The following is a 13,820-nucleotide window of genomic DNA, read 5'->3' as shown; positions in this document are numbered from 1 at the left end:
TTTTTAACACGACGATCGATTCAGACGAAAAAATTTTAGGTACTTCTACAGCGAAATCACAGCATCGAAATAATTTTGTAGTTACTCCTACAATTCTTTGACACGACGCGACGCGACGATCGCTGATCGATTTAGATAAAGAAAAAAATTAGGTAGCAAAACGAAATCATTGCATCAGTAAATTTGTAGGTACTCGTACAATTTTTGACCCGCCGATCGAAATAATTTTGTGTCTAGTATTTATTAGCCGAACGACCGGTTTCGACAATAAAAGTTTAGTTACTTCTACAAATCCTGTGATGACAGCAATTCAAAAAAAAAGATTAGAGACCGTAAATTATTGATATTTTTAAATGAAACTAGTAGGAATAATTTTAAAACAATACTGATTTTAATTTTTTTCGGCTGAATTTCTTAATATTCTAATTAGAGTATGAGCATTTTGTTTTCTACCAAATATAACACGGCTATATCTTCGCTTCTCGTTAATAGTTTGCTTTACCGTGTTGCCGGTTCTTGGGTCTGAATACATCGATTCAACGTAAATCGGCTTATACACTTATACTAATGTCGACGGTGGGTGATTTGGTACCCTAGGCACCATTTATTTTGCTGCCCCCTTCAATTAATAAAATTCAAGTAAATTTTGTTTTTCGGCCTGCCGCCCTAGGCAGCTGCCTATCTTGCCTAATCTTGCCTAATGGATAAAGCGGCACTGGTCTTGGGTCAGCATTTACTGAGGGAGGGGTAAACCGCTGGTGTATTTTGGTGTACAAGATGTTGATATTACTTGGTATTAGTGGTATTAATCGTGGTATTAGTTGGCATTTTCTCCATTATACGTGGTATTAGTGTACAGAAATTTGTCAGCGGCTAACCCCTCGGCATTTACCTACATGTGTAGAAGTGAATCGCTATGGCGATGTTGTAAATCGGGGAGAAAAAAATCCAAAGTTCATTATATCCACTTAATCCGACGTTTTACTTCATGGTTACGCTTGGGAAAATTCTTACTCTTCTCTCTTATATCGTAATGCACTGAACACATTGACTGTACTCTTCGTACACACGACTGTCCTCCATTCTCGCTGTTGTGCAGTTCTGAACTGTTCAAGAACGCGATAATCTCACTCCATCCAATTGAATCATAACGTTCAGAACTGTTCCGCGCCATATGGAGGCAGGAGGCTATCGCGCACAGCTCCTTTCAGAACCGTTCTCGAGTAGCCCAGACCTAAAGCTCTGGAACTTGAAATTCGCGAATGGAGGACAGCAAATCGGCAACCAAAGCCGTGTGTACGTATAATTAAATAAACTAACCGTAAAACATGCTATTACTTAATCACGTACATCCGTAGTTACTTAATAAAATAGGTAATCAATTAATAACATAATCTATTAAATAGCGCAAATTCAATTGTCGACCGATCCGACTTAATAGGTAATAAATTTCGCATTCTTCTCTCGTATTATAGAGTCTTTTCTTTCTCAGTATATCGTATTGTACTGAACATGTTGACTATTACTCTTCATATATACGACAACTGGCACCCAAAGCCGCGTATTATTAAATATAAACTAACATAAACAAAACAAAATATATTTATTAGTTATTTTTGCTTCTTTATTACGTTAGTGACGTACATCCGCAGATACCTAATATGGCAGATAATCAGTTAATTACATAACGTGGTAAATAGCGCAAATTCTATTGTTGACATGTCGACCATTGTAATCAGTATAATTATGTATCATTGTAATTACGTATTAAATAATTATAGAGGTGTATATGATACATTGATGACAGACAAATGATTGATTATATTGTTAAGTGCTATAAACTAGCGCAAAATTAAAAAAGTAATTTTTAAATAAAGTTAAAGTAAGTTCTGGAAAATATATCCACATTACTATTATTAATGAGAACTCTTATCGATTTATAATTTGGGATAAACATTGACATGAGTCATCTTTTTATTACTATAGTCAATTTTCTGCAGACGACTTATAAAACACGGGCACATAAATTTATTATCAATTCAATTTGATAATTTGATTATAATATGTTCTTCAAATACCATTTCGGTATTCATACAAAACGGCTTTTTATTACATATCTGCCGTACTTATCCATCAATAAATATTTCTTACATGTTAGAATAGAGCAGGCCCCAAATTAATAAATTTAAATTTATTTATCTCTACTCATCCTTGACTCTGATGGACCTGACATTATGGCCGCTGACTAGAAGGAGAAGGTGGGCGCTGAATCTCAGTCATAGGCGTACTTAAAACTAAAAGTTCTTATAGATATATTCAGAATTACTAATTACTAGTTGTCCATTATTATAGACATAGAGGGTTACAAACAACATTAAAAGACTAAAGATAAGTAAAACTTTATACTGATAAGTTTTCTGTACCAATATTAGACAAAATAGGTAGTAGGAATATTTCATATTATAACATTATGATAATGTAATACCATACTCACAACCGTTGTAACACTAGTTACACCACCCCGCAGAAATTTAATATTATTATAAATAAATCATTTATTTTACACCCCTCAAAGGTAGCACAACTAGAACATAAATACAAATGTATGGTTTTTATTTAAGTGTTCTGATAGCTATACAACATTAATAAAGACCAATACTTACCATGCACTGACACAGTTCGTAGATAGGTCGATTTGTTACGCGAACTAGAGGTGGGAATTCTAGTTCCCTGGGAGGAACTAGTTCTTTAGTTCTAGTTCCTCCAGAGGAACTAGTTCCTTGAACTGGGTCTTTAGTTCACATTAGTTCCCGACTAACATTGACATCCCCCTTGCTTGCTAATGCGTTTAGTTGTCAGTCAAAACTATTCACAGTATGATCTGTATAATTTTATAATGTGCGGAGATATAACAGAGACGTGTAATTGTGTATGTTAAAAACATATAGGTAAGTTTTATTGCAGATAAAAAATAAAAAAGAGAGAAACTCAAATTAGAGTTTAAAAAACTATGTCACAAAACAATTGGAGCAAATATTACCAGGGTACAAAGAAAAAAATTGTCTAAAATTCAGAATATCTACTTCGTGTTATAAGATATTTCTGAATTTTAGGAACCTTAAGTGGCTGTTCAAAAATATTTAAAGACAAAGCCAAAATCAAAAACAGTATTTACGACAATTTTCTGTGGTAATTACGCCGGCTGTGGCAATAGACAATGCCGAATCCATCGTCGTCGCCTTGTATTATATCTCGGATCTGCCGACTGAATTGATTCCCGTGAACTAGTCTTTAATTAGTTCCTCTAGATCCGAATCCGATAACGTACGGCTGGCACTCCCCACTCCTGCCTAGCATCGAGGGCTGCGCGCTGACCGATCCCTCGCCGTCGCATATTATAATATATCGGTCACAGTCTCGATCCCGGAATAGGTCCTGAGGAACTAGTTCTTTGAGAAACCAGGAACTATTTCCTTTAATTCCGGGGTTGGAATAGTTCATTGGAACTAGTTCGTTCACGAACTACACACCTCTAGCGCGAACGGGTCCGTGCGATGGGTTGCGCGGCGATTTGACAGAATATCGATTTTGAATTGCCATTAAAAATATAACGAACAAATGGACAAATTTCCAGACGAACTAACGGATCGTATCCACGAACCGCATCCACGACGCCCCGCATCGATCATCTTCCGTCTTAAACTTTGTCAGCTATCATAAAACGATTCTTATAACAATTCTAGAAAATTAAATTGGCTTTAGAATTGCCGTAAAACTTTTAATCTATAATTGGCTGTAATACTAAATCTAAATGGAAATAAAATATTAGTACGCCTATGACTCAAGAGTTTCATGGGTGACACGTGGCGACAGAAATTCCAAATGGCTTCCAAATCTTCGAGTGGGGAGATGAGACCAATCAGCTATGACATATTAAGTGGTGGGAAAGAAGTAAGGAATCTCTTAACATCAAAGGACCGTCTTTGATTGTCTTGAATATTAGTCATAGTTGCCAGGTCTAGGAAATTTCCCTAAATCTAGTAAGAATTAAAATTTAAATCATAGAAGTAAATTTTCGGAAAACATATTTTTAGACAAAATTTAATGTGTGTTTTAATTTTGTTCCCAAACTTGGCATTTCTAATAGTATCATCAGAAAATATCTTTTAATATTTGAAGACTTGAAATGAAAACCGGGTTAAGTGCCAAAAATTTCAAAAATAACTTTTAACCTCTAATGCATGTTAAATGCCATCGCCAATAACGCATAAAGCGGGCGGGCTATGTGCCCTATACTACGCTCTGGAACTATTTTAAATACTGTAACAAAGATGTCACCCGGGTCAAGTCTTGTATATTTTGTTCTTACTCGTTATTTTGTAAAATATTTCCATTAAAGTTATTTTGAAATATAAAAAAGTTGTTTTATTTTTTATTACTTACATATTCTAAAAAATGGGATAAGTGCCAATGGTATATCGAGGTGTTGGCATTTAGCACAGTTTTTGAATCCAACGGTTGGCACATATCACTTCTTACAAAACTTCATGTTTTTGATTTTATAGAGGCTCTCAAACTGATCCCATTAACAAATAAGTTTTACAGAATTGAAGTATTATGGATGATAAATGCATAAAAAAAATTTGTAGATTTTTTTATGGAAGAATAAACTGTAAAAACAAAAAAAATTGATTTCCTCAAAATTTTGATTTTGACACTTAGCCCGGTTTTCATTTCATGTCTTCAATTATACACTACTCAAAACAATTATCGCATATTTGAATAAAAGTAATTATTAGATATTTCTAACTGAAGCATGCATTTTTCTGTCTTTCTCTTGTGAGTTTTTTAGGATAATTAGGGTATGCACTGACATGTAATTTTTAGTCGGCCGACTTTGGACTTGATTGCAAAAGTGAAAACAATACATTCTTATGGAGCCGATCGGGCCCAAACCAATATTTGATTACATTGCGTAGCCTTGGGCTATGCGCTGACAGGCAACTTTTAATTGACCGACTATTTGGTTGCATATTTGTAATCAATATATTCTTATGGATATATATGAATATATTCTTATGGTCCACATGCAATCAAATAGTCAGCCGGATGACTTCGCAAAGGTATGTATTGTTTTCACTTTTGCAACTAAATAGTCGGCCGACTAAAAATTATAGGTCTGCGCGTAGGCTTGTTTTATCGAATTTCCCTCCACGGTCCAAGTCAGGGAATTCAAAATATCTTGTTTTTCAAATTAATATTTTTTTAGAAAATATGCGATAATTGTTTTTAGTGGTTTATTTTTTTTAAAATGTAATTTTTTCTTTATTGAGATTTAAAACAAAAATTCTAACCAGAAAACGAAAACTATTCTAACTAATGATATTATTTGACAGTATGCTATTAGTTATGCAGAGGTTGTTAGAGGAAGTTTATCTAACACTGAGTGCAGTCTCGAATTATCATCGGTATCGGAGTCGATTTGTGCTCCCACCATCCTCATTCTTAATCCCGCCTACACGTTTACGAACCGGCAACACTGTATCCCCCCTTTTATTTTGCGTCTTTCTCTGTCAACCGGTCAATTGTATTATTCTCTGTCGTATCCATTAAAATCCTATACACAGTAATTAAATGACCAGGACTGTATATATTTTACAGTTTATTAAATATAAATTTTGACTACAAGGTAGAAAGTAAATCACAATGTTTGATAAAACTTATAAGTATACCATTTTTAGAGTTAATAAATAATAAAACTATTTCTGACTATGATATTTAAAATTTAGATAGATAGAATATTAAAAAACATACCGGTATTTGCAGACGCAGGCCCAAATTCAATAAAAACCAAAATTTTTCCTTCGCAAAACGGGCTTTTTTCACAGAAAAGGTATTTTTTGATTTATCAACAATCATTGTCAAGTTGACAATATACAGGGTGTTTACTAATTAGTCTAAAAAATTGTGGTGTGATTCCTCATGTGTTCTTAAAACAATTTTTATATAACCATTGGGTCTAAAGTACTTCCCTTCTGATCTACAGGGTGTTAAAAATTAAAAAAAATCGATATTTTGATTAACATAAATAGTACACCACTGATTTTTTAAAGAAAATATATTTTTTTCTTGGCTGGCCAACTTTTTCAACAAAATTGATCTTTTGAGTTTTTCTTGTTCATCAAACGGTTGCCGAGAAAAAAATAAATATACTTATTAAGAGCCCGCCTTAAGCCGTTTTCTAACGATTTTTTATTTTTCAGATTAATTAGGAAACACTCTGTATATGCATATCACAGGCAACCAAATAAACTAGTAACCTCTAAAAATTATTTTTCCTACCACTAGCGACATACCGTGTTTTTAGTGAGTACTAAATTATTTTATCAAAATTTCACCATATAAGTTTCCAGGCAATGACATTACTTACGAGACGTCATTTTGAAACGTCTTTAAATTTTATTTATTGCTGTAGTGAAAATGAAGTTGTTTGTAAAAAAATGTTGTCCGAAAATGTTAAATTTTATAGTTAATAAAATTCTTATAGTTATTTGCCTCATCGTAAGTCATTCGCTTCATTCTAAGTCATTCAGGAAATAATCTAGCCGTATATCACTTAACTTTTATTTGATTTTGCTTTTTAGAAAATAGTTTCATGCACAATAATTTTAGAATAAAAACCCTCGATTGCTTCGCGGTCTCGAGTTTTTATTAAATTATTGTGCATTCAACTATTTTCCAAGCAAAATCAGGCGCAATATATATTTGAATAGTTTAACCGATTAAATTTATAGGTCTCGTGATATAATATATGAAAAAGCTTCAGGAAAACTAAAACTACTTTTAATGCGTATAATTAAATAATTCTTATTTTTTATGTTTCTAATACAGATTTATTATATCTATTAATAGATATAAAATAATCTCCAATATTGAAAAAAAATTCTGTACAATTTTATTTCATTTTATTAAAAATATTCTTTCTTGTGCATCTGTTTGGAAATTAGCTCTAAATTTTATTTAAAAATAAAAATTTCTCTATCAAAAATTGCATATTTACATATTTTTTTACATGGAAATAAAATTTGTGGCCGACCAAGGTTAAATCAAGGTTAAAAACTCGGATTTAGAAAAGAAAATTTAAAATATACTGAAATATATTATTAAACCTAGATCTGTCCATCTCCCACCATTTTAATTGAGGGGTAAAATTCTTGGCGATTTTCATTCATGTTTAAGGTTCAAAAAAAAAGACCGCATGGTGGCAGCAGCTCACAATACTCCTCATTGTCAAACTATATTATAGTCTGTCCAACGATAAAATCCTTGACAGCGATAGATGTGTCTGTCGTTTTAATTTCAAAGTAGTTTATTTTATTTTAAAAAGAAATAAGTTGGTACAATTGGAACGCATAATTAATATATTTAAATTTTGAGTGACAAGTGATTACTTCAAAATATTATGAAAAAAACTGTATAAAACTGAAGAAATCTAATCTTGGTTAATTTAACTTTAATCTTATTTTTTTTCTGCAGTATTAAAATGTATTATTTACCGATCGTGTGATGTTCTTTTACAGATACCCCAGTTTTTGGTACCATATACGAGATGGTATACAACTTTATTTGTGGCTAATACAAATCTACGGCCATAGTATCTGGCAAAATGTGTCTCTGGCGGTCTCTGTGCACCGAATATTAACTGTAAACTATGGTCTGGGTCAACACTTAATATTCCCCCGAGTTTTCCTCCACTTAATTTTAAAAAACACGAAACACAAGTAACAACACAGTCGAAAATGCAAAATGCAAAATATTTATCATTTCTATTTGACACAAAATTATAACCTATAATTGGCAAGAGTTTGGCAACTCTCAAAAATCATAAGTCGAGTTCATACGCACAAGCGTCCGTTTGTCGTCCATCGTTGCGTCAAACCAATAATATCGAAATATGATCTGTCGTTTTTGAAATAAATCAATAAAACCGGTTAAAAACAACAAGAGACGACGCATGACGTATTTATTTATAAACCCATCCGTAGTTAAGTTAAAAAATATTAGAAACTTTTTTTAGTGAAATAAGTGGATTGGTATGGAAGTAATCTGCCTTTTTTATGTCATCGTCTATCGAAATCTTACCTGAGAAAAACAAAACAGTATATATATATATAGACAAAGGTATAACTTAGGTATAAAAATATACTTGAACCCTGTTACGAAAAATATTTTTAGAATAATTTTCGGCTACTATGGCATCCATGCTTAAAAATTAAAAAAATGAATAAATAAAAAAGTACCCCCGCCGCGCCGCGCCGGCCGCCCCCTCAAACTTTCGCACCGCCTCTAACGACGTCATGGCCCTGACAGAAAAATTCATGTTTTACGACAAAATTGCGACAAATCCAATACATTTCCGAGACATTTTTGTATCATTTTTGTTTTGTTTCAAAATTCGAAGACTTTTCAATATCCCGTCTCGAGTCGGGAAAGATCAAAGAGTCTATGTTTTGTTCATATATTTTACGACAAGTTGTCGATGAAGTGTGGATGGCGTGTGAGGTAGGAGACCAGTGAAATTACACATGGTTAATAAAACTCATTCGCAACAACTAAACTTTTGACCTTGTTGTCCTTGCGGCGTGGACAATTTGTCTTAAGTTTGTCTTGTCAGAATTCCACATTTTTTGTCGCAAGTTTGTCTTGTTTTTGAATCAAAATCGTGTTTACTTTTTGTCGCCTTAGTCTGGACCCGGCATAAGATTTCAGTATTCAATCAACCAAAATTCAAATTCAACCAAAATTCAATTCAAACCAAAATTTGTCAGTTGCTGAATTTGGCTTACTCAAATTTGGTAGGAGTTTTATATACATAGATTTGGAGAAAATTATATTAGAGTTAGTTGCTAGAAGGTATTGCAGGTATTACGAAAATAATTCAAACCAAACCAAACCAAACCAACTAAGAATAGACAGAAATAAACTAAGGTGGCCAATTTAGAATGTTATCTCAGAAACTACTTATCGGATAACTTTGGGACTTTGGGAAAAAATCTAAGTAAATCGACCAAGAATATCGTCGAAAATTATTTTCAAGTTCGAAAAATGGCCATTAGAGGGCGTATCTGTTATGGCCAATCAGAAAACATTACTATTGTAATCATGTAATCACTAGAAAATTCGATTTTTTTGGTATAGCGTATTTTGCTCTGTTTCATAAACCAAACCTACGATCACCGTGGCATTTACATAGGAATCATATTCCTATTCAAATGCTTTGATTATTAATGTGTCAACCATTTTTTCTAATAATATTTGCTTATTAAAGGTGGAAGAGTCATGGAAAACTTTAGAATTTTGTGTAATTCCCCATAAAGATGCAAAAGACGTTTATATTTTGGGCTCCCTGGAAGATATACAAACCGCTCTAGATGAAAGCAACATTAATATTACAACCATAGCAAGTTCTAGACATGTTGGTCCTATAAAATCCAGAGTGGAGGAATGGCAAAGAAATCTAGATTTATTTTTTAGAACATTGGTAATTAATATTATAGATTATAGTTGGGCGTTGGAACCTTTGGTGTTATTATAACAATAGAAAATATTAATTCACTACAATACATCAAAATACTTTACTTCTACACCTCGTTTTGCACTGGAAGCGCGTTTCGCTAACCGTGATGTACCGTAACGTTAAATACCGTTATGTAAAAAACCTTAATGCTAATAAACGTAATATGGTTAACGAAACGCGCGTCCAGTGCAAAAGTAAAGTAATTTGGGTGGTGATTTTTGTGGTGAATTAGTGTTTTATTTTGCTATAAATACACTATTCAAAACAATTAATGCATATTTGAATAAAAGTAATTATTACATATTTCTAAATGAAGCATTCATTTTTCTAACTTTCTCTTGTGAGTTTTTTTTAGGATAATTATGATACGCACTGACATGTAATTTTTAGTCAGCCGACTATATAGTTGGAAAAGTAAAAACAATACATTTTTATGGAGCCGATCGGTCCAATATTTGAGTGCATTGCGCAGCCAAAGCTGGGCGCGCCCTGGGACCCTATTCTGTACCTTTTTCGGTTTCGGATCCGAAAATTCGATTGGGTTCGTTACCGAACGATAGAGTTGTCGAATGTTACGTTCACTAGCGCGCACTGCGATACTGTATCGTTTTTCGGTAACTGTTCGGTTTGGTTTCGAAGCAACCGAAAAACATTCATGACAGTAAAACGTACTAGTGACAGTCATGGTACAAAAAAACCCAGGTATGATCGATACCATACACCATACAAAAAATATCCATATTGTTCAACTGCCACTAATAAAATAAGACCTAAAATAGGGAAGAATTAAGACATAACCCTAAAAGTTATGTCAAATCATCGAGCTTGACAAAAAATCGGTATATCTACCGTGCCCTTGTCAACCTCACGGTAGAGATACCGAGAGTTGTCGATACAAATTTACGATATCTGTCATGGGGCCGATCGGTAACTATGACAACAACAATTAACACATATTCACTATATGCAAATACGAACCGATAGCTATCGGTAACTCACCGATTCCGACGATTGTACAGAATAGCGCCCCAGGAGTTCCATCTGGGACTATTAATTCTTGTACTACTTTTTTTTATCGCAATGGTACAGGAAAAAAGAAGAATATACTCGCTGTTGAATCTTCTTTTGCAATGTAGGAAAGACAAGCAGTTGCTGTAATGTTGTTTAGAATGCAGCATCTGTTATTGCGGACACTATGAAGATGTGAATCTGATAAACAAATATACTTTTAAAATATACATAGTGTACAGGGTGAGTCAACGATAGAATCAAGTGCATTATCTCATTTGTTTCGAGGTTTAAAAAAAAGTTTTAAATATAAAAGTTATAGGGAAGGTTAAGATACACATTTTAAAATTATTATAGAATATACAGGGTAGGTACTTCAAAAAAGTGGGGCCAATATAACATGTTTTTTTAAATGCAACACCCTATGTTTTATTTTATTTTCAGATTCTGAGTAAAATTCCATAACTTTTTTATATATAATGTTATATACCAAAAATTTATAGTTTTTGTGATATTTAAATTTGTTTAAACAAATGTTAGATTGCACAAACCTGTGCCATTTTTTTGTCAAACGGAAGATACCGTAAACAAAATTTTCATAGTCCTCTTAATTTCTGAGCTAGAGGTTTGTTTTTTGAAAATTTTGCAATTTGGGATACATCTTGTATCTCTGTTTTTGTTAAAGTTATCGAAACGGTAAAAACTGTATATTGTAGAACTTTTTACGTAGAATACAGTGGGCAATATACTTTCAGTAAATATATATCACTCTATATTTATTTTCACTATTTACTGCAATATTAAAAAAATATATATTAAAAGATCATACTTATTAGTAGGCCATGATTAATAATAATAATAATAATAATAATAGCTCCCGTATATAGCGTTTAACGCCTTGGGAGCTTGCTATACTAGAACCGTTCGGTATACAAGGAAGGTAATGTGGCTAGCATTACGCTTCAACCGCCTATTATTACCTCAGGAATGTGAATCCCAAGTACTCATTTAAGGCCGAGTCGACCTAGGTACCCAAACTATTTTTATTTTAATAAAAATAGTCGGCTGATGAAATGCCGGGTGTGGGAATCGAACCCACACCTTGAGATTGGTAGGCGAGAGCCTGTACCTCTACGCCACCGGGCACCATATTAATAATAAAAGAATCTAAGGAATTATTAAAAGTATACTGCTATCTGTTGCTTGTTTTATTTTGAGAGCCACTAATAAATTCTTTATATATTAGGGAAACTTAACTCTCTACCGGTATTTGTAAATCTTGTAAGCTATCGTATCAGAAGTTTTAAATATTCATTTAGCTAATTTACGTGAAATAAACTTTCAGCAAGATGGGGCTTCCTCTCACAACTTAACTTACAACAAAAATATTAGAATTTTGTTAAATTATTATTTCTCACATCAATGAATTGGAACCTATGATTGGAACCAATGGACTCCTGTGATGGCCTCCCTTAGTGGCGGATACTGAGGGGGGCCATCGGGCCAAGCCCCCCTCCTAAAATCTATAAATTGGGTTAAATATTAGGTTCTTGGGTTAAAAATTGCGCTCTAAAAAGCATATATTCTACATTACTTTTTATTTGAATCATCTAAAAAGCATATATTCTACATTACTTTTTCCCCCAAACCCTAAAATAAATTCCCGTAGTCGCCCCTGACCTCCGTTATTCCAGGATTTGTCTGTTCTCGATTTCTGATTTTAGGGATTTTTGAAATATGAAATATATCGTTGTAACTAAGACAATGTCGAACATCTGGAAAACGCTTTAATAGTGCAAGCTAATAATGCAAGCTTTTAGATATTTGCAAACCCATCCCGTTATAAAAAAGGAAAAAATATATTCAGAAATTCAGTGGTAACATTACAAAAATAAAATATATCAATTCCAAATAAAATATTAATATGTGTATGACTATTTTTAGTAAATACCATTTTGATTTTTAGTTATTTATCACAGCCTACTAATAAGTAAATGATATATTTTAAATATTGCAGTAAATAGTGAAAATAAGTATAGAGAAATAAGTAAATAGTGAAAATAAGTATAAGTACTTTGAAAAAACATAACTTTAGTTCATATTTTCAAAAATATTTTTTTCGTAGAAAAACAGACTACGCCACTGTATTCTACGTAAAAAGTTCTACAAGAATCAGTTTTCACCTTCTCGATATCATCTATAATAAAGGAGATACGGGGTCTGTCCCAAATTGCGAAATTTTCGAAAATACCCCGTAGCTTAGAAACGAAGAGGGCTATGAAAATTTTGTTGTAAGCATCTTCCGTTTGACAAAAAATTGGCACAGGTTTGTGCAAACCGCACCCTTCTATCTTCACGAATAACGGAGATACCGTATGATTTCAACCAAAATGGGACACCCTGTACAGAAGCGTAAAATCACAAATAACATAATCTAGATAGCCATTGCTTACGGAACAGCATGTTTTCGATGAGACAGTTCTCTCTTAATGACACAGAGGACGCCTACAGCCAAATTTAATAATATTTTTAAACCGAAGAAATTTGGATCGACGCGACGTAAAGCGACGTAGCCGGTTGTTCACATTTATAAGCAAATACCCGGTCAACGGTGAAACCAAGGTCAAACCCCGAGAAAAGTTATATTCGAACGTATTTTGATACCCTAGAAGCTAGAAGTCTCGTCTCGCATGAAAATTCGACTTGTCGATGGGGCCTCGCTTTGGTGAGCTACCGTACTCCTCCGAAACGGTTTAACCGATTTTGATGAAATTTTTTATGTATATTCAGTAGGTCTGAAAATAGCTTGTTATCTATTTTTTATACCCTTAACTGACAAGGGAGGCCCACCCCAATTTTTTTATTTTTCGGACAAAATTTTTAATTTTTGTTTTTTACGATGTAGCATTAAAAAATACATATAATATATGTCATATATGTACAACACTAAATTTTCACTTTCAAATAGGTTTTTTTATTTTATTTTTTTGTTACCATAGTTCTCTGTAACGGCTTGACCGATTTTGATGCAATTTTATATGTATATTCATTAGGTCTGAGAATAGGTTGTATAGGTTGTAATATATTTTTTATACCCTTAAGTGACAAGGGAGGCCCACCCCAATTTTTTTTATTTTTTTGAACAAAATTTTTAATTTTTGTTTTTTTACGATGTGGCATTAAAAATACATTTAACACTAAATTTTCACTTTCAAATAGGGGTTGTTTTTTTTTT

At 33.0% G+C, this 13,820-nt stretch overlaps 1 protein-coding gene across 1 annotated transcript in view; it reads left to right on the top strand.

Moving 5' to 3' along the window:
- LOC115878420 (dynein heavy chain 6, axonemal-like) overlaps positions 1–13,820 on the top strand; it is a 112,005-nt gene that overhangs the window by 51,537 nt on the left and 46,648 nt on the right. The window contains exon 2 of the mRNA XM_030894934.1: positions 9,329–9,541. Within this exon, the coding sequence (XP_030750794.1) occupies positions 9,329–9,541 (213 nt within the window). The remainder of the gene's footprint in view (positions 1–9,328; positions 9,542–13,820) is intronic.

Source organism: Sitophilus oryzae, unplaced genomic scaffold (genome assembly GCF_002938485.1).
Source record: "Sitophilus oryzae breed Bouriz unplaced genomic scaffold, Soryzae_2.0 scaffold_1509_pilon_pilon, whole genome shotgun sequence".
Lineage (NCBI taxonomy): Eukaryota > Metazoa > Arthropoda > Insecta > Coleoptera > Curculionidae > Sitophilus > Sitophilus oryzae.
The sequence above is the reverse complement of the archived record's forward strand: the minus strand, read 5'-3'. Positions and strand labels throughout refer to the sequence as shown.